Below are 22,051 nucleotides of genomic sequence, written 5' to 3'. Positions count from 1 at the left end.
AGAATCAGCAGGAGGGATGCCCACTCCTGTCACTGGATGCCCCCAGGTCTTCCCCCAAACCACCCCTGTACAGAAAGATGATAGCAGGGAGGATGCCCAGTCCCTCCTGCTCGCAGACCCACTACTCCAAAATGGTGGGCCTTCCCCTTCCTAGTGTATTCTAGGATGCACGGGGAGGGGCTAAGACCCTGATTGGCTCAGACGCCCAAAGCAATGCTCACTCCCTCCTGCCTCTGTGAACCCCGTCTGAACTGATTGATATCTCCTCTTAGGACCCCACTCCCCCTACTGTAGAAAAAATTGGTCAGGAGGGATGCCCACTCCCTCCTGCCATCAGATGCCCCGAGGCCCTCCAAACCACCCCTGTACCTGTACAGAAAAATGACATCAGGAGGGATGTCAAGTCCCTCCTACATGCAGGCCCGCCACTCCAAAATGGCAGGCCGCCTCTTTCCCAGTGCATCCTGAGATGCACGGGGAGGGGCCTAAGGCCCTGATTGACTCAGATGCTTAAGACCAGGGGGGGGACCTTAGGTGTCTGAGCCAATCAGGGCCTTAGGCCCCTCCCTGTGCATCCCAGGATGAACTGGGATGGGGAAGGTCTGCCATTTTGTCCTGGCGGGCCTGCGAGCAGGAGGGACGGCCTCCCTCCTGTTGTCATCTTTCGTACGGGAGTGGTGTGGGGGGGCATGCGGTGGCAGGAAGAGTTGGGCATCCCTCCAGCTGATTCTAAAGTAGAGGGAGGAGGGTCCTGCAAGGGAGGGGGTCATGGAGGGAGTGGACATTCCTCCTGCCTCTTTATTTTTTTTTCTTCCTGGTTGGGGGGGGGAGGGAGGCAGTAGCTCGACTCGCTTTTTTTTTTAATGGGGCAGATATTGTGAGTGTGTAACACATGCACATCTGTGCCATTAAAAGAAAAAGCCCCAACAGCTGAGTGGCAAGAGGCTGCTTTGGGGCTTCCCCAAACTGGCTCTATGTATATGTAAGAGCCAGTTTCTAAACGAGCAATTGATGGAATTACAACTGCCCTCCACAAAGCTCATTTGCATGGGCAGCTATTTGAATATTGCTGTTTCGAAATTGGCCCAAAGCGACCCTTATGGTCTTAACTGTTTTTAGTGCATTTAGCTCCTGGTATTTCATGATTTGGAGATTGGGATCTAGACTGTTTGCGAATTTGATCCTTGCACTCTGATCATGCTGACTTATAATTATACAGATATGAGCTAAGGAGTCGAGCTCACTGGAGTAGTTATATATACACTGACATATTGGTAGATCTTCCAATCTGGCAGAAAAACTCTGGTATCGTCTACGGTGCCTGTAGAATATTTAGTTGGTTCTGGCTAATATGTGGACTTTTTTTTATTTTTGGTTGCTAGTGTTACATGATATATCAGTAATGGCAGGTGGAAGAAAGCAAGAGTGTTAGAACACTCTCTGTGATATATTTTACGGTAGGGGTGGAAAGGGGAGGAAGGTGGATTCTGGGGAGGGTTAGAAATAGTTAAGGAATTACTAGGGCTGTTACTTAGGGTAATATTACATGTATTAATAAACATTCTACTTCATTTGGAAAATACTACAATATCTGTATGGGATATTACAATATGAAATATGTTTCGGGGGCATTGGTCAAGATGGCAGTGGTGTGAGAAGCTGTGAAGGAGAATTGGCGATTTCTGACACTCTCAGCAATCTTTTCAACTGCCACATTCTAAGAGGAAAGGGGTGACTAGGGTCATGCCCTTGCCAGCCCTTTCATCTACCCCTGTCCAACAAACCACCGATAGATTCTGTACTGCACTGCTTTCAAGTGCAACCGGAGAGGTTGACCTGACTTCAGGGAGAGGCTTTGGAGAGCATTCTTCCCCTTTGGCATTTGAAACATCTCTTTCCCCTCCAGCACCTGTCAGTCCTCCATGTCCAGCCACCACCGGGGCTCTGGAGCAGGAGATGCACAATCCCAGAAGTGGATACACAGGATCTCCTAGTGAGGGCACAGCATCAGTGCTGGAGGAGCTGAAGATCTCAGCCAAGAGACTGGGAATTCATCCCACTCGTATGAAGGCTTCTTTGACTGATATCTGGTCACTGCTTCAATGTTTGGAGACCACAATGGCAGTCAACTGAAGAGGTAACAAATATTACTACCAAACTTGATATTCTAACTAAAACTGTTCACTGTTAAAATAGATTTTACTGACTGTATCAGGCAAACTCAGGAGGATATTCAGCAGCTTCATCAATTTAAAGTAGCAATGATTAAAGATAATATCTCAATACATAGAAAATTGGAGCAAATGGAAAATTTTAATCAACGATTAAATGAAAATTCTTGAACTTTCCTGTGACCTCTGAAACACTTCCTATAGATCTTCTCAAATGATATTTGAATGAGAATTTAAAGATTTCTTCTAATAATATTCCTCCATTAAACAAGGTTTATTACCTGACTAAATGTATCTTTATTGTAACCCACCTGTATCCCATGTACTGTCAAATGTATCTTTATTGTAAACCGCTTCAAACTTCACAGTATAGCGGTATATAAGAAATAAATTATTATTATTATTATCAAATAAAAAGATTCCTCAAACTAATTCAGAAGAAAAAAAAATGAATAGAAAAGTATCCAGATTGATTTTGAAAATGTATCTGCTCTTTTTGAACAAACTATAACTGAATTAACTCAGAGAGCTACTCAGAGATCTAAATATGATCATAAAATGTGTTTCTTGGAATTTAATAGTGGGAAGGAGGAGCTCTGTGCTGGTGCAGATTTACACTCATGGAGGAGTTGGATATGATTCACTTGTTTTTTCATTTTAAGAATCTGTCTTTGAAAATTATGTTATGGAATATATGGGGATGTCCTCCCCATTAAGAGGCACAAAATCTTGCAAACCCTGCACAGCAAACATACTTTAAAAATGTATTTGAATCATGATGATCACTGCAAACTTCAAAGGTGGTGGGTGGGAGAAATTAGTGATCTCCCCAGCTGCAGAAGGCAGAGTTCATGATTATATTAAGGAAAAGATTGATGAATGAAAAACAGAAGAGTATAACAGATTCTTGCACACCTGTTGATTAATTGTCACTTGACGTTCTATGTAATTTATACGCTCCCAGTGGTTACAGTATATCATTTTTTTCAACATCTGATAGCATTTGTATGACTTTCTGCTCTTATAGAGGGAGATTTTAACAAAGTACCTGACCCTACACTTGATTCAACATATAACCCACAAAAAAATATGGATCATTCAAAAGAGGTCCCATTATTAAATACTAGTGCTGTTCGATTCAGGAAAAAAAATTTTTTGATTTGATTCAGCCTATTTGAATCGATTTTTCAATTCAATATTCCTGCCCAAGTGGGTGTTTTTTTCAAACATCCTAGTGGGTTTATTTTATAGCCTCTTCACTCTCTTTGCCTTCTCCTAACCACACTGGCACTGTGGTATAAACAAACAAAAAATACTTTTCCTCTCTCTGTTAAATCCTAACTCACGTTTGCGGTCTAACACCAGCTTTGGCAGGATACACGTTTCAAATCTGACATATTGTAATCACAAAATTGGGAAAAAAAAAAATATTTTTTCTACATTTTGTTGTCTGGTCACTATTCAAATCTTGTTGGTCCCAGGCTCTGGTTGTCTTCTGATAACTTGCTTGCCAGGGTCTCCTTTCTTCTTTCTCCGTGCTAACCATCAATCTTCTATCTCTGTCCTCCCCTTTCTTTTCTCTTCCCTCCCCCAGAGATCTGGCATCTTTCCTTTTTTTCGTCTCCAACCACAGATCCACCTTTTCTCAACTACTCTTTCATCCAGCATCTCTCCCACCACCCCAGGGTCCACCATATCTCCCTTTCTTTTCCCAACTACTCTCCTATCCAGTATCGCTATCCCCCCCTCCATACCATCCCTTGTGTCCAATTTCTTTCCCTCTCTGTTCCTTCCCTCCCTAAAACCCATTGTCCACCTATCTCTCCCTCTCCTCTGTTTTTAGACCCATTATTTCTTCCCCCCCAAAGGCTGGCATATGCACCAGGGCCCCCCTCCCCTGAAGGCCTGTACCACAACCCCTAAAGGCTTGTCCCCCCTAAAGGCCTGCACCCCACCCCTGAAGGCCTGCCTGCCCCCCCCCAAAGGACTGCAAACTCCCCCCCCCCCCCCCGGAAGGCCTCCCACACTTCCATTTACCTCATTTCAACAGCCTGCAGAGATCACCAGTACTAGCGATCTTTACAAGCTGCCATAGGTCTTTGGAGCTGTCTAACCTCTGCTGCGGACCAGCCCCTCCTCTGACGTCAGAGGCAGGATCACGTCAGAGGAAACAGCTCCGAAGGCCAATGGCAGCTTGCAAAGATCGCTAGCACTGGCAATCTTCTCTGCAGGCTGCTGATGTTAGGTAAATGCATGCGTGGGAAGCCAGACACCAGCACTTCCCGACTGACCCTCGCCCTCTAAAGCAGAAGCGGCAGCGGACGGCCAACAAGAGGCAGCGCTGTGGCTCCTGTTTTATGGGATGAGAGGGGGAGGGTCAGTCACCGAATCGAGAGGTCTTTTTATTTATTTATTTTTTAAATCAATTCAAATTGATTCACCCAAAGTGAATCGGTGAATCGATTTGAATCAGGCAGTATTATTAAGTACCACTGTTGGAGTGACTGATATTTGGAGAACCCTCCATCCAGGGAGCAGAATTTAACTTGTTTCTTTAGGACCCATGCAGTGGTGTACTAAGGGTGAGTGGCACCTGGGGTGTTGGCGCCTCTCCCCTGCCCTCTGCTGCACGTGCACCCCCTTCTCTTTCCCCATACCTTTCTAATTTCTCCAAAGTGAACAGCATTCCCATGTCAGTGTCTGCTCGCCCTTTGACATCACTTCCTAGGCATGGGTCCCGGAAGTGACTTCAGCAAGAGCGCTGATGCTGATGCAGGCAGCAACCTTGCGCTGGGGAAATAAAAAAAAAAAAATAGATGCGGGGAAGAAAGGGGTGCATGGATGCGGCAAGGAGAGGGGCGGAAGGAGGGGTTTCCACGCCCTTAGGAAGGCCGCACCTGGGAGGACCGCCCCCTTCCATGCACTATGCCAATGGACTCATGCCACCCATTTCCATATTTATATCTTAGGGACCTAAGGATTATTCGCTAAAAACATTGATGCCTTCATAGGACCCATAGAAATTTCAGACTATGCAATCTTATGGATAAAATTCAGGCTCATTCTGTATTACTAGAGGTCAGAAATGGATTTTCCTCCTAAAATATAAATCTTGATAAAAAAAAATTTGGTGCATATCTAAAAGATAAATGAACAGATTATGTTGTAGGTAATCAGTCACATAGAACTGACCCCATCCTTTTTTTAGGAAGACATCTAAAGCAGTCGTGAGAGGTGGTGATATCATTTATACCAGTCTTGTAAAGAAACTTGGGGATAGGGCCATCCTTATATTGGAAAAGCAATTAATAAAGGAGAGATGCCTATGGCCCCTGCCCACACCACATAATAGGGCCCAGTTAATAGCTACCCAAGAATCGCTTAAGATTTTCTGTTACATCCCTTCCGGATTCATTATGCTAGGTGTTCAATCCCTTCCCACAATACAGGAGTTGCAGAAATCCAAACTTTTTCTGAGCACATGCTCCTTTTATGAGCCAATGTAAGGTGGGATGGCACTTGTGTGGTGCAGGCAGTCTTGAAGATTCTTAACAAATTTAAAGTGACAGTACAGTTTTAGCACTGTCCGTATTGGGCTCTATGGATGATGTCACCCACATGTGAGAATATCTGCCTGCTGTCCCTGAATAACACTTGTTATGGTAAGTAACTGTGCTTTTTGTGATAATCTTAATGAGATTATAGAACAGTCCCAACCCAATTCTTTAAAAATAGCACAATTAGTAGTATTCCCTAAACTAGGTAAAGACCTGAGACAGGCTGAATCTTATCATCCCATATTGATTTATGTTAAGAGACTAAATTATTTGAGGAGTTTTTTACTTTATTATAATTTTCAAAATTATTCATTATATAAAGTATAGGAATGGAGATTTGAACAAAACAAAATATATCCATAACATTATAACATCATAATTTCCATCTAGCCCACATTAAGGGAGATTACCATCAAGGATCAAAAGAAAATTTTAATCAGTAATTAAGAGATTCAAATAGTAATAAATCTTAATTAAATAATCTTTCAAAGAAACTTTTAGAATTCTCAATTCTTACTGGTATCTTTAAATTAACTCCAAAAGAACAGTAGTTGTCAGTTTATGATTTATGGGTTTCTTGAACTAATAAAAATTGCTCTAGCTGTAAAGGATCCCAGAAGATGTAATCTTTATTCTGATGTCTAATCAAACATTTACAGGGAAACTTTAAATAAAAATATGCTCCAATTGCTAAGACACGAGGTTTTAATAACAAAAATGCCTTCCTTTTAAACTGAGTTGCCTTGGCAACATCCGGAAACACTAAGGGCTCCTTTTACAAAGCATGCTAAGGCCTTAACACGCGGAATAGCGTGCGCTAGCTGCTACCACCTTTTGAGCAGGTGGTAGATTTTTGGCTAGCGCGCGCTATAGCACATGCTAATCCGGTGCGTGCGGTATAACTGCTAGTGTGGCTTTGTAAAAGGAGCACTAAGACATTGTTCCCATATAACTTATTTTTATTTTCTGGAAATAAGTTTTTAAGATCAGTGTTTTGTCAGACTCATTTAAACATTTTACTAATAATGTTGCGCTAGTCAAAATAGTATCTTGCGAGTCTTCAAAAAAAAAAAAAAAAAAACGGTGAGATCAAATTCTGTGGGGGCAAGTTCTACTAATCCTGTTTCAGAAGTAATTTTCTTCTTTTGTGGGATATAATAACATGTTGATATAGGTAATAAATCTGCGTTAGCTAAACCAAGTATTTCCTTAAAAAATTTCCTTAGTAAAATTTCAGGTAATAATAAGTGAGTCCTTGGAAAATTAACTATACGCAGATTTTTAACTCTCAATAAATTTTCAAACATTTCTGAATGTATTACATGGGAATCTTTTACAACTGATGAATTAAATGTTTGCAAAGATGTTATCTGGGATTCAGTTGCTACAAGACGTTTATCCAAAATTTTCAAATTAGAATCATTATTTTCTAGCTTCTGAATAACTTCCTGAGAAAAATTTAAATTCTGAGTAGCTACTGACTAACAATCCCTCAACTTGTATATTAATCAACCAAAGATCTTTTAAGGAAATTTCTTGAGGAGCCTCTTGAGTCTCATGCAGGGTTAAGGTCTCCTCTTGAAAGGCATTAGGCATTGCTCCAAAACTCAGAGTCGATGCTATTCCCTGCTGAGGCTCTTCTGGAGACTCAATAGGCTTACCCGATGGGTTGGCCTCAGAAAAAGTTACCAGAGGGAGTGGAGGAGTTCTGTCCAAGGGACTGAGAGATGCCCCCAATGTTGAAGCAGCATTAGCCATTAAAGGATTAACATTGGTAGGTAACAAATGGCGGTCAATCGGGCCCATTAACACTGGAGTTGAACACTTAAGTTTCTCTTTCCTCTTTCCCATTTTAACCAAGGTAATATTTAAATCACAATATATGTAATGAAAAGCAATAATTACCAAAATATTCCAGTCTCTCCAGTCAGCTCCATGTCCCTTTGGCCATGCCCCGCAGCGGCGCTGCAGGTGCAGCGTCTCTTAAGGGAAAAGGCAAGAACCCTGATGACGCGGTCCTGACGTCCTCGCAGGTGCCTGCTGGGGGGGAGGCGGCTTCACAAGTCACCAGCAGGTAATTGTAGAAATTCTGGAAACGCTGCATCCCTGAAGAGAAGGAAACAGTCCCTCGATATCTCACCAGCAGGTAAAAAGTAGTCTCCCAAGAGACTAAATTGTTATCAAATATCTTAGTGAATCAAATGTACAAATTTTGTCAGGTCTTAGCAATTCCAGAAGTAGGATTTGTATGGGATCACTCAGAAGTTAAACATACATATAGTATTAGCTTCTCTGCTAGAAAATTTTCCTCAATACCTCCCTCTATATAGCCCTTATTGGCCTAAACTAATTATTGTACACCGAGTCGAGCTGTCTTAGATTGAAGTCTCCGTATACAAAGCCAAGCATTAGATTAGATTAGACAAGTGGACAGAGACAGAGCCGGTAGGGAAAAGGCAGGAATGGGATCTAACTTTGTTCCTGTGTCATTGTATTACTATCATTAATATTTCTGTAGTGCTACCAGATGCATACAGCGCTGTATTCTCTAAGCTTGAGACTAGCAAAATCAGAAGGAGCCCTTGGAGGTGCAGTCATTCAGGGAGAAGATAGCATTCTTCACCTGTCCAAAAATAAACATTCCAACCCTGTCTACAGATGATGTTTAATCACCATTAAGTATTCCATGCTGCTTTATTCCTATTACTATAACAGAAATAGGAGAAACACCCCCCCCCCCCCCCCCACTCCAAGGTGGATGAAGATCAGTAGTTGGCAATGTAGGCTATATTGGAGACAAGAAAGAGCATTAGATGCCAAGTCAACAAAAAGAGCTTGTGGTTAGATGCCATAGTCCCTGCAGTGATAGGAGAGACACTCTGCCTGAACTGAGGAAGGCAGCTGGGATTGGAAAATGAGTCCTGCATGCCAAAAAGGAGGAGGACAGTATCTTCATTGTTGATTTACTGTAGTGGCGGAACTATTAGCACAATATTAGATATATTGTGAGCCTGCCGGGACAGACAAGGAAAAATGCTTGAATACCTAAATAAATCCATTAAAACCATTCTGAGCTCCCCTTGGAGAATGAATGAATGAATTAAACAAACTGTTCTAACTAGATGGAACAGCATCTATAAAATTACATAACTGGCAACTAAATTCAAAGATTAAAAAATTGCAGATGCTGCTTTTGGATTTAAATGAAGCACTGTTAAATAACATCATTTGTGCCTTTGGTATGGCAACTAGAGTCAAATGATCAGACTTCTACCATCTGAAATATCATTCTGTCACATGCCCAGGTGCTCAAACATCTTTCTATTGTGACATTCATCCATTATAGCTGGCATCAAGGAGCATTTCCAACATTCAAAAGACATTTTCCTGTTCATCGACTATATAGTGTTGATTCTCTTCTACACCCATGTCTGAAAGACAATCTACTTATCTTACCAGATGTGAAAATACAGACAACTGAATCTTTGGGAAGGTTGTACCAAAACCAGATTGAAATGGAAGGCTCTATTTGTGATTTATAAACAGTTGTACAGAATATTGTACTTTTTTATGCTTTTAATAGATTTAAATATAAGATCATAAGTGTTCAAGGCTTATATAGAAGGGTCAGAGGCTGCAGGAATGGGAACGGTGGGGATTGAGATGGACCTATGTCCCTTTGTCATTCTCTGTTGTCTGGAGATGGTCAGAAATAACAAAGAAGCCTCTTTGCTCACCAGTTTAAATGTTGAAAAGGCCTTTGATAGAGTAGTTTGGGGAATCATGCAAGAGATATTACAAATTTTAATTTATTTTGAGTAGCTATTGTTGCCTTATATAATAATCCACAGGCTCGAGTCTGGGTGAATAGGGAGCTATCTGAGATCTTTCCAGTTCAAAGGGGAATGAGGAAGGGCTGCTCATTGTCACCATTGTTATTTGTTCTTTCATTAGATCCATTTATAAGTGAGGTGCTATTCAACCTAGATATACCCGGGGGGGGGGGAGGGGGTGCAGATAGATAAACATATCTTTAAAATCTTTATATTTGCAGCTTTTTAGAGTTTGGTGACTTATCTCAGGCAACATCTACTAATGATTATTTATGCGGCACTTGGGAAGGACACTTTTCTTTGCAGTGGGCCTCAAGATATTTCAGATGTTCAAAGATTGTTACCCTCAGACCCCCCCCGCAAATTTGTATTGTTATAAAAGCATGAGGGCAGATAAAGGCCAAATGGCCCATTCAGTCTACCCATCTGCAGCATCCACTATCTTCTCCTCCCCCTAAGAGATCCCATGTGCCTGTCCACGCATTCTTAAATTCAGACGCATTTTTGTCTCCAGCACCTCTATGGGGAGGCAATTCCACACACCTACCACCTTTTCTGTAAAAATATATTTCCTATAATTACTTCTGAGCCTATCACCTCTTAACTTCATCCTATGCCTCCTCATTCTGGAGCTTCCTTTCAAATGAAAGAGGCTGACCTCATGCATATTTATGCCATGTAGGTATTTAAACATCTCTATCATATTTCCCCTCTTCCGTCTTCCCTCCAAAGTATATATTGTATATTGAGATACTTAAATCTGTCCTCATATACCTTATGATGAAGACCACTGACTCCATCGTGTTATATCTTTTTGAAGGTGCAATCTCCAGAATTGTGCACAATATTCTACATGAGGTCTTGCCAGAGTCTTAAGGGCATCAATACCTCCTTTTTCCTACTGGCCATATCTCTCAGTATGCATTTAAATTTCACAGTTGCCTTTTCAACCTATTTGGCCACTTTAAGATCATCACATACTATCACACCCTAGTCCTACTCCTCTTTCGTGCACAAAAGTTTTCACCCCTAAACTACTGTTCCCTCTGTCTTTTGCAGCCCAAATGCATGACCTTGCTTTTCTTAGCATTAAACCAATGTATCACAAACTGTGTCCCTCCTGAGATTTCAGGTGTGCCACGGTACACTGGGGAAGAGAAGAGATGCCGGTGCCAGCTGACTATCTACAGGACGTGCCTCTCGTGGAAAGGCACATCCTGTAAGCAATCTCCCGACGCCAACATCTCTTCTGCAGGTCCTTCTCTCGGTTCATGGCCCATTTGAAGGGCCTTTGCACATGCGCTGACATCAGCGTGGTGACATCACACATGTGCGTGACATCATCACGCTGACGCCAGCGCACTTCTGGGTGTCTCGAGCTGGGGATACTAGGTTTAGTGTGCCCCGGCTTGAAAAAGTTTGCAAGACACTGCATTAAACCTTAGCTGCCAAATTTCAGACCATTATTCATTACTTCATCTGGGTTGTCTATTGCAGATTTTATCACCATTCGCAAAGAGGCAAATCTTACCCAACAACCCTTTAGAAATATTGCTTACAAAAATATTAAAAAGAACTGGCCCAAGAACCAAACCTTGAAACATACCACTGGTAACATCCCTTTCCTTAGAGCGATCTCATAACCTAAGAATTATCATACTGGGACAGACCAAAGGGCCATCAAGCTCAGTATCCTGTTTCCAACAGTGGTCAACCCACATCCCAAGTACCTAGCTAGATCCCAAGTAGTAAAACATTTTATGCTGCTTATCCTAGGAATAAGCAGTGGATTTCCACAAGCCATCTCACTAATGGCCTATGGATTGCTCTTTTAGGAAACTATCCAAACCTTTTTAAAATCCTGCTAAGCTAACTGATTTTACCACATTCTCCGCAATAAAGTCCAGAGTTTAATTACATGTGTAAAGAAATATTTACTTAGTAGCTTCATCGCATGTCCCCTGGTCCTGGTATTTTGGAAAGAGAGGACAAGTGATTCATATCTACCCTTTCCACTCCACTCATTATAGACCTCTATCATATCACCCCTGAGTCGTCTCTTCTCCAACCTGAAGAGCCCTAGCTGCTTTAGCTTTTCCTCATAGGGAAGTCATTCCATCCTTTTTATCATATTTGTCACCCTTCTCTGTACCTTTTCAAATTCTGCAATATCTTTTTTGAGATATGGTTACCAGAACGGCACACAGTATTTGAGGTACGGCCATACATAAGAAGATAAGAATTGCCGCTGCTGGGTCAGACCAGTGGTCCATCATGCCCAGCAATCCGCTCACGTGGCGGCCCTTTCGTCAAAGACCAGCACCCTAACCGAGACTAGCCCTACCAGCGCCCGTTCTTGTTCAGCAGGAACTTGTCTAATTTTGTCTTGAATCCCTGGAGGGTGTTCTCCCCTATAACAGACTCCGGAAGAGCGTTTCAGCTTTCTACCACTCTCTGGGTGAAGAAGAACTTTCTTATGTTTGTACAGAATCTATCCCCCTTTCAACTTTAGAGAGTGCCCTCTTGTTCTGCCTACCTTGGAGAGAGTGAACAACTTGGTCTTATCTACTAAGTCTATCTCCTTCAGTACCTTGAATGTTTCGATCATGTCCCCTCTCAATCTCCTCTGTTCGAGGGCGAAGAGGCCCAGTTTCTCTAATCTTTCGCTGTACGACAGCTCCTCCAACCCCTTAACCATCTTAGTCGCTCTTCTCTGGACCCTTTTGAGTAGTACCGTGTCCTTCTTCATGTACGGCGACCAGTACTGGACGCAGTACTCCAGGTGAGGGCGCACCATGGCCCGGTAAAGCGGCATGATAACCTCTGATCTGTTCGTGATCCCCTTCTTTATCATTCCTAGCATTCTGTTTGCCCTTTTTACCGCCACCGCACATTGCGTGGATGGCTTGTCGATCAGAACTCCCAAGTCCATTTCCTGGGAGGTCTCTCCAAGTACCGCCCCGAACATCCTGTATTCGTGCATGAGATTTTTGTTACCGACATGCATCAATTTACACTTATCCACGTTGAACCTCATCTGCCATGTTGATGCCCATTCCTCGAGCCTGATTATGTCACGTTGCAGATCTTCGCAATCCCCCTGCGTCTTCACTACTCTGAATAACTTTGTATCATCCGCAAATTTAATCACCTCACTCATCATACCTATAGCCAGATTGGTTATAAAGATGTTAAAGAGCACGGGTCCAAGCACCGAGCTCTGTGGCACCCCACTGGTGACGCTCTTCCAGTCCGAGTATTGTCCATTTACCCCCACTCTGTTACCTATGCTCCAGTCAGTTTTTAATCCACATGAGTATTTCACCCTCGATTCCATGGCTCACAATTTTCCAAAGTAGTCATTCATGCGGAACCTTGTTGAACGCCTTCTGAAAATCCAGATATACAATGTCGACCAGATCGCCCTTGTCTATCTGCCTGTTTACTCCCTCAAAGAAGTGCAGCAAGTTCGTCAAACACGATCTGCCTTTGCTAAAACTGTGCTGACCTGGTCCTCATCAGCCCGTGTCCGTCAAGGTGATCAATGATGCTGTCCTTTATCAGTGACTCTACCATCTTTCCCGGTACCAAGGTCAGACTCACAGGTCTGTAGTTTCCCGGATCTCCCCTCAAACCTTTCTTGAAGATCGGCGTAAAATTCGCCACCTTCCAGTCTTCCGGAATCTTTCCCGATTTGATCGACAGATCGGCTATTAGTTGAAGCAGTTCTGCTATGGTCCCTTTCAGTTCCTTGATGACCCTCGGATGGATGCCATCCGGTCCCGGGGATTTATCGCTCTTAAGCCTATCAATCTGCCTACACACCTCCTCTAGACTGACTGTCAATCCTGTCAGCTTTCCATCTTCGTATCCAGCATATAGCCTGATGGGTTCCGGTATGCTGTGTACATCTTCGGTAAATACAGAAGCAAAAAATGTGTTTAGTTTGTCAGCAACTGCTTTGTCCTTTTTAGCGCTCCCTTTATTCCATGGTCATCCAACGGTCCCACCGCTTCCTTCGCAGGTCGTTTCCCCTTAATATATCAAAAGAATGGCTTGAAATTTTTTGCCTCCTTAGCTATTTTTTCCTCGTAGTCTCTTTTAGCCCCTTTTACCACCGTATGGCACCTGCGTTGATGTTGTTTGTGCTTGTTCCAGTTTTCATCCGTTTTTGACCTTTTCCATTCCTTAAATGAAGTTTTCTTGTCTCTGATCACTTCCTTCACCTCTACAGTGAGCCACGCCGGTTCTTTGTTCTTTTTCCTCTTGTTGATACGTGGTATATAGAGATTTTGTGCCTCGATGACTGTGTCCTTAAAAAGGGACCAAGCTTGCTCTAGCATTTTTACAGTGCTTATCCTCTTCTTAATCTTCTTCCCTATGATGAGTCTCATCCCTTCTCGGAAGTTCATTTTGGACTGATGTTTCTCCCCTGCGTCTAAAGCAGGGGTGTCCAACCTTTTGGCTTCCTTGGGCTGCATCGGCCAAAAAAGTGTTTCTGGGGCCGCGCAAACGCTGCAGCAAGACAGAGGAGGGAGCCAGCAAGACGGTAAACACCTGGAGGCAGCAGAGGAAAACACTGCACCGCCCTCGACCGGGGCTGCACAAAATTCTTCACGGGGCCGCAGGTTGGACACCCCTGGTATAGAACTATAACATTTTCATCTTTGTTTTCTATTCCTTTCCTGATAATTCCTAATATTCTATTTGCTTTCTTAACAGCCACTGCACATTGAGCTGAGGGTTTCAATGTATTCTCAAGAATGACACCCAGATCTTTTTCCTGGGCAATGACGCCTAACACAGAATCCAGCATTACATAGCAAGAGTTTGGGTTCATCTTTACCAAATGCATCACTTTACACTTGCTCACATTAAACGTCATCTGCCATTTTGATGCCCAGTCTTCCAGTCTCACAAGGTCTTCTTGCAATTTTTTACAATCCTCTTAAGATTTAACAGCTCTTAATAATTTTGTGTCATCAGCAAATCTAATGATCTCACTAGTTATTCCCATCTCTAGATCATTGATAAATATGTTAAAAAGCAGTGGTCCTAGCACAGACCCCCGGGGAACCCCACTATTTATCCTTCTCCATCCTCTATAATAAAACCCTAAGCGCGCATGTGCACTTAGGAGGACGTGATCCCTGCCTCTGTGGCCACATTCCATTTGTGGGGCGGCTTGGGGTGCATGTAGTTGATTGAACAGCGGTTTGTCTCAGAAATGGCATGAAGGTGTCGTGCGGGTGCTGAGAGGTCTCCCATGCTGGTAAGAAGTGGAGGGGGAGAGGGAAAGGGGGCTGCTTTGGGGTGAGGGGTATGCTGGGGGGGCAGACAGCAATCATACTTTGCTCTGGGAGGGGGGGAAACAGAAGGGGGCCACGGAGAGACAGGCAGGCATGGCGCAACAGAGAAATGCAGGCAGGTAGGCAGGGGGCCAGGGAGAGAGACAGACAGAAATAAAGACAGACAGACAGTGGCCAAGGAGAGAGAGACAAAAAGCAGCCGAGAGAGAAAGAAAGACATAGACAAACAAAAAGCGGCCAAGGAGAGAGAGAGAGAGAAAGAAAGACATAGACAAACAAAAAGCGGCCAAGGAGAGAGAGAGAGAGAAAGAAAGAAAGACAGACAAACAAAAAGCGGCCAAGGAGAGAGAGAGAGAGAAAGAAAGAAAGACAGACAAACAAAAAGCGGCCAAGGAGAGAGAGAGAGAGAAAGAAAGACATAGACAAACAAAAAGTGGCCAAGGAGAGAGAGAGAGAGAGAGAAAGAAAGAAAGACAGACAGACGCATCTATTCTAGTAACGGGCTTAAAGACTGTTTTCTGTCTTTCAACCATTTCTCAATCCATAAAAAGACATTACCTTCTATCCTATGACTTTCTAATTTCCTTAGAAGTCTTTCATGAGGTACTTTGTCAAATGCCTTTTGAAAATCCAAATACACAATATCAACCCATTCACCTTTATCCACATGTTCATTCAATCTTTTAAAGAAATGCAGTAGATTGGTGAGGTAAGATTTCCCTTGACTAAAACCATGTTGACTTTCTCTCATTAATCCATGCTTACATATATGTTCTGTCATTTTGTTCTTTATAATACTCTCTACCATTTTGCTTGGCAGCAACTTCACTCACCGGTCTATAATTTTCCGGATCACCTCTGGAACCCTATTAAAAAAGCAGCGTCATTTTATTCACTTTCCAGGCTTCTTAGTACTATGCTGGTTTAAAAAAATAAAAATAAAAAAAATTACAAATTACTAACAATAGCTGTGCAAGCTAATTTTTCAATTCTGCCAGTCCAGGTGCTTTACTACTGTTCAATTTTGCCAAATTGACCCATTAAAACATCCAGTGTGAGATTCTCTGATTCATCAGAATTGAATACAATTTCTGGCACTGGTAACTCTCCCACATCTTCATTGGTGAAGACCGAGGCAAAGAATTAATTTAATCACTCCGCTCTGGCCTTGTCTTCCCTGAGAGCCCCTTTTATCCCTCGGTCATCTAGCGGTCCAACCAATTCTCTTCCTGGCTTCTTGCTTTTGATATACCTAAAAAGGTATTTAATATGTTTTTTTGCTTCCAGGGCAATCTTCTTTTCAAGATCTCTCTTCACCTTCCTTAATAGCGCCTTGCATTTGACTTGACGTTCCTTGTGCTGTTTATAATTATATTCAGTTGGATCCTTCTTCCACTTTCTGAAGGATTCTCTTTTAGCTCTAATGGCTTCCTTCACCTCACTCATTAACTATGCCACTACCCTCTGTCGCTTTCCACTCAACCAGTTCCTGACCTGGTCTGTCACTTTGGGGCCCATACCGGCAGCACCCAGTTTATTTATTAGACACCTGTGTCATAGGCGTTTGAACAGGGGGGGCACAGGGGCCAAGGCCTCCCCAAAAATTGCCCGTCCACACTTTTTCCGAGGCTGGCAGCGGCACCTTGCTACTGGTCAGAGAGCCTGTTGGTCAGCAGTCTCTGCCATGCCCCTTCGTCAGCATCAACTCCTCCTGCCTGCCGCGTGTCTATCTTTAATGTCATAGAAAAGTGCTGCAGCCCTAGCGTCTGCTCTCCACTGCGGTCAGCCCTAGTGAAAACAGGAAGTTGTCAGGGTGGGCTGAAGTGGAGAGCAGACACCAGGGCCGCAGCGCTTTTCTAAAAAATTTAAAGGTAGACACACGGTGGAAGGAGAGAGGCAGGGCCAGTATTAGGGGGGGTGCAAAGCTCACATTCATTTTTGTGGCAGGGGAATGTTGGCTGCGGCAGCAACTCTAAAACGCAGCCTGCAGCCTCCCTTCATGCTTTCCTTGTGCCGCACTCTGCCTAAGCTAAAAACGGAAGTAACACCATTAGCGGGCGGAGCACGGCACAAGGAAAGTCAGGCTCTTCAATATGGCCCCATGTCATTTCAGGAAACTGGGTTGAAATAATTTTCAGTTTTTCCACCTCCCTATGCCTATGTGTACTACAGAGACAACCCCTACTCTCATTTTCAAGGATTGTGAGGAGAGGGAAGTTTGATAGTGTCACCAACACTCCTCAGCACAGAGCTATCTTGTGACAAACACTGGGATTCTGGCGTGTCCCCTTTAACCAGGGGTATCTTCAGGACTTTTTGGTTGGCACTAGGCGACTGCCTAGGCCTAGGAGAGAAAAGGTAAGTATGGGTTCCCAAAACACCACCACTCAGACCAAATTCTTCAAGCAAGAATAAGGTGTTTATTCTGACCTTAGCAGTCAAAAGGGTGTAACACAAAGCAAAGTCACTGTAGCATTTCATTCAAAATAAAGTTAATTGCAAAAATAAAGATATACCAAAACAGAAATCTCATACAGGTGGTTTTGCCTAAGACCTTGTACTCTGATTCAGAAATGCACTTTATAATGGTGTTCAAACACAAGTTAAATTCTCTCCCAGCAATATTTGTTAGAGGCATGAAACAGCTGTCTTTCAGCAGTCAGGCAACGTTCAGAACAAACCCTTGTTACAAACAATATTAGATACCTCATTAGGCAGTAAGCCACAGCACAGCCTTGCAAACAGCCCGGTGTTTCTTCAGCTACCTCATGGAAGGCAAAAACAAACAGCTGAGGGAGATAAGCTAATTAGCTTCCCAGGAACGGGAGCCACAGCAGGATTTTCACAGTTCAAAAATAAACTTAAATATTCAACCTTTAGGTTCTTTTGCTCAAACTTGGCTTTAAGTAAATCCAGTAGTCAGTATTCAGGAAAGTATTGTACTTAAACCAAAAATCACCATAAAGCCCAAACACATAGCAAATTCTTCAGGCTTTTTCTCACACAGAAAGAAAGCATGAGAGAGAAAAAAAACCCCCACCAACTGTTTCACAGTTACTCGCTCTCTCTCTTTCTCATTCAATATCCATGGCTTCTGCCTGGCTCTCTATCACAGGACCAGTGGTTTGTACCTCCATGCTTTCCACACCATTAGGAAACTGGAAGCCTGAGGTGGAGAGGAACTCTTCCACCTCCTGCATAGGCCAATCTGGAACTTCTGGCTCTGCTGCCTGACTCCACGGCTCCTGTCCTGCCTTGGGCTGTGGGAGTGACTCACCCTGGTCACTCGCTCCTCTTTTTACTGCTTGCATCAGTCTGCTCTTAAGCAGCTCAGAGCCAATCCCCTTCAGCCTGTAGCGGGGGATGGGCTTTGGTTCTAAAGCAGCTTTTCTCTGTCTGGGTTTATTCAGTGCAGCTACATTCCTTGTGGCTTCTCTAGCTGCCCTATAGCCCAGAGGCTGCTGTTGCCAGTCTGTCTGCCTCTGTTCCTTACCATTATCATTCTGAATATAGGGGCAAGAGAGGTCAGCCTCAAGTTGACCGCCAGAATCAACTTGGTCAGCTCTTCTGCACCGGATCTTACCAGAGTCAAGACTAGAGCTGATACTGGGTTTGTCACAATAGCAATTTATTCAGATGCTAAAATTAATTTCAGAAGCCAAGATCTGTACAGACAGCTGAATTCCTGTAACAAATGCAGCTACACACACAGCTGCCAAAGGGACTCAAGTTTTAGATGGAGGATGGGTTTCCAAGATGTGCTAGTTAGATTGGGGATGGGGCGTGAAGGGGAAGAATTTATAGGGCCAGAAAGAGAGAGATAAGAACATAAGAAGTTGCCTCCGCTGGGTCAGACAAGAGGTCCATCCCGACCAGCGGTCCGCTCCCGCGGCGGCCCATCAGGCCTAACACCTGTGCAGTGGTGCCTGACTATTCCTATAACCTACCTCTACTCTTATCTGTACCCCTCAATTCCCTTATCCTCTAGGAACCTATCCAAACCTTTGAAGCCTTGTAACGTGCTTTGGCCTATCACCGCCTCCGGAAGCGCATTCCATGTGGTGGGCAATGTTGTGGAGGGAGAGAAAAGGAGAATAGTTGGGCATGGGGTGCTGTGAAGGAAAGGGGAATGAGATACATAAAGGGAAGACAATTGGAAAGAGGCAGAGATGGTGAACCTGGGGGTGATGTAGAGGGAGAGAGAGATATAGAATAGAAGAATAGAATAGTTGGAAAGGGAGAGATATGGCATGGAAGGGCAGTTGGGAAGAGAATTGGACTTGAGGATGGAAGGAGGGTAAGGAGGGAGAAATGTTAGATCTGGGGGTGGAAGGGAAAAAGATGGTGTACATGGGGAAAGGAAGAAAGGAGAATTATTGCACATGGTGATGGGAGAGGAGGTAGAGAGAGATGAGAGGGAGAAACGTTGGATGTGGTGGTGGAGAGGAAACAGTAGGACAGATGGAAATGGATTCAAGAAGGAGGAATGTTGGACATGGTGGTAGAGGTAATGGAGGAAGAGATGTGGCATGGAGCTGGAGAGGGGTGAGAGAAGTAGAAATGTTGGACATGGGGCTGGTGGGTAGAGGTGAAAGATACTGAACACAGTCCGGGGGATAAGAGAGGAAGAAATATTGGATGTGGCAGTAGAGGGGGTGGGAGAGAGGCACCCTAGATCCCTCTCTGCCTCTTTCCCCATGCTCTTTGCAGCAAGGGAAGGAATGAGAGAGAGAGAGAGATGGTGGACAGTGAGAGAGAAAAAGACGTTGCACATGAGGGTGGAGGAGAGAGGAAGAAATGCTGTGCAGTGGTGGGAGGGGAAAAAGAGTGTGCTTTGTGTAGTTTAATTTAGTGGTTACCATTGTGAATTATAAGATTATATTGTGTATATATAAAAAATTAATGAAAGAAAGGGCATTTACAATTAGTACTATTATTATGGGGGTTGGGTCAGGGGCAGAGCTTTTGGGCCCCCCCCAAACAAATAAGCGTTGCGCTGCCTATGTGTGGAACACTGTCAAAATCTAAATATACCACATCGGCGCACTCCCTCTATCCAATTCTCTGGTCATCCAGTCAAAGAAATTAATCAGTGAATCCATGCTGCCTATAGTCTTGTAATTCACTGGATTCCAGAAATGTTAGTACAGTACTCCCCCTGAAATTCGTAGGGGTTCCGTTCCAGGAGCACCCGTGAATTTTGAAAATCCGCAAACATTGGATGTGGTACTAAAATGGCTAAATATGCCCTCCAAATCAAATTTAAATAGAGTAGAAAGTGTGTTCTCATCAATAATTATGAAGGTATGCACAGGAAAGCAGCAAAGCAGAGAATTTATAGCTCCTCGGGTGGCGCCTCTTTTTCAGGCGCATCAGGAGGAGTCATACCTTCTGACGGGTCTTCTTCTGGTAGGGTTTTGTGCTGGCTTTCCTTCATAGATTTGAGGAACATTGTGATGGGAAGCTGCTGTTGTTGTTTCTTCATGGTGGCAAGAAGGGTCTTATATGTCTGAATGGAAGCATCGATGCCATTATTAACTTTGAGAGCCCGAACCATATAGGGATCCCATGCTTCAATCATCCCTTGCAACTCCCTTGCTGTCCTAATAATCTGGGACAGATGTTCTAATGTCAGACCCTGCTTCTCCTCCTCCTCTGGATTGGTCGCTTCCCCCTCATCTTTGCTGGCAGACTTTAACTCCAACAAATCCTAGTCTCAGAGTGGGCATCAATGAGATTGTTGAACTCAAGTGATGTCATCATAACCTTCACCATCTAGTATCTTTGCCAGTCCCACGGCCTTATTGACAGCCTCATGCTGAATTTCTTCTGGTGAGAAGCCATTGTAGTCATGGACACACTCTGGCCACAGTTTCTTCCAGCATACGTTGAGGATTTCCTTTTTCATCTCCTTAAGAGTAGCTTGGATGACTGACAGGCACATTGCAATCATAAAGTTACGCCAGTAACTCTTTAATGTAAAATTATCATCTGTGTCCTTTGCATCCACAAGGTGGAGAGAACTTCTTCTATAAAGAGCCCTGAAGGCACGATCACGCCTTGGTCCAGAGGTTGGATTAGGGAGGTGGTGTTGGCAGGGAGGAACTCAATCTGGACTCCCTCATAATACAAATCCAGAGTGTATTATCCATAATAAGCATTATCCATAATAAGCATTATCCATAATAAGCAACACTTAGAAGTTTATGCCTAAATCGTGGAGGTAATCCTTTGCTTGAGGGATGAAGCACTGGTGAAACCAGTTTGAAGCTAGGATTTTGGTAATCCAGGCCTTTGGGTTGTGCATCTGGTGGACTGGCAGCAGGTTTTTATTTTTGTTTATGAGGGCTCTAGGGTTCGCTTATTTGTAGATGAGTCCTGGTTTCATCATGTAGCCAGCAGCATTGCCACACATAATGAGCGTCACTCTGTCCTTCTGAGCCTTAAACCCTGGAGCTTTGGCTTCGTCCATCATGATGTAAGTTTTGGATGGCATTTTCCTCCAGAACAAGTCTGTCTCATCCATTTTGAAAACTTGTTCGGGCTTATAGCCCTTCTCCTCTATGATGTCCCTGAAGGTCTTGGGATACTTTTCAGTGGCTTCTTTGTCAGCAGATGCTGCCTCTCCATGTAGAGAAATACTTTTAATATTGAATTGTTTTTGAAAACGATCAAACCATCCCTTGCTGGCTTGAAAATCTTCAGGCTCCTGTGTTGTAGATGATCCTGGTTGCTGTTCTATGGCATCCGTTGCAAACTGCTGGTACAGTTTCCTAGCTTTCTCACGGATGATGTTACCGTCCAAGGGGATGTTCTTTTTCCTGCAGTCAGTGATCCACAATGCCAAGGCAGATTCCATCCTAACAATATTCTTATTTCTTACTGTCGTTACCTTTTTGGCAACATCACAGAAACTTACTGATACATTGCTCTTAATTGCTACCTTGTTCTTCTTTATGTAGCATATGGTGCTTTCATTAATGCCATAATGGTGCGCTACTGCAGCATAATTTTTTTGTTCTCGGAGCATATCCAGCAGTTCAGCTTTCTCCTGGAGTGTCTTACACTTCTTCTGGCACTTTGGTTCATTGCCATAGGCCAGATGTGTCTAACACTGGCCTGTGGGCCAAATCTGGCCCGCGGGGTCACTTCTGCTAGACGAGTCAATGAGCTACAAGCTC

The 22,051-nt window shown here is 43.6% G+C and overlaps 1 protein-coding gene across 1 annotated transcript in view; it reads left to right on the top strand.

Moving 5' to 3' along the window:
- Positions 1–2,524, top strand: part of TCTE3 (t-complex-associated-testis-expressed 3) — a 97,183-nt gene extending 94,659 nt beyond the window's left edge. Inside the window, exon 4 of the mRNA XM_033937458.1 lies at positions 1,907–2,524. Within this exon, the coding sequence (XP_033793349.1) occupies positions 1,907–2,026 (120 nt within the window). The 3' untranslated portion in view covers positions 2,027–2,524. The remainder of the gene's footprint in view (positions 1–1,906) is intronic.
- Positions 2,525–22,051: the final 19,527 nt, after the last annotated feature.

This window comes from Geotrypetes seraphini, chromosome 3 (assembly GCF_902459505.1).
Source record: "Geotrypetes seraphini chromosome 3, aGeoSer1.1, whole genome shotgun sequence".
Lineage (NCBI taxonomy): Eukaryota > Metazoa > Chordata > Amphibia > Gymnophiona > Dermophiidae > Geotrypetes > Geotrypetes seraphini.
This window is presented reverse-complemented; position numbering and strand designations above follow the sequence as displayed.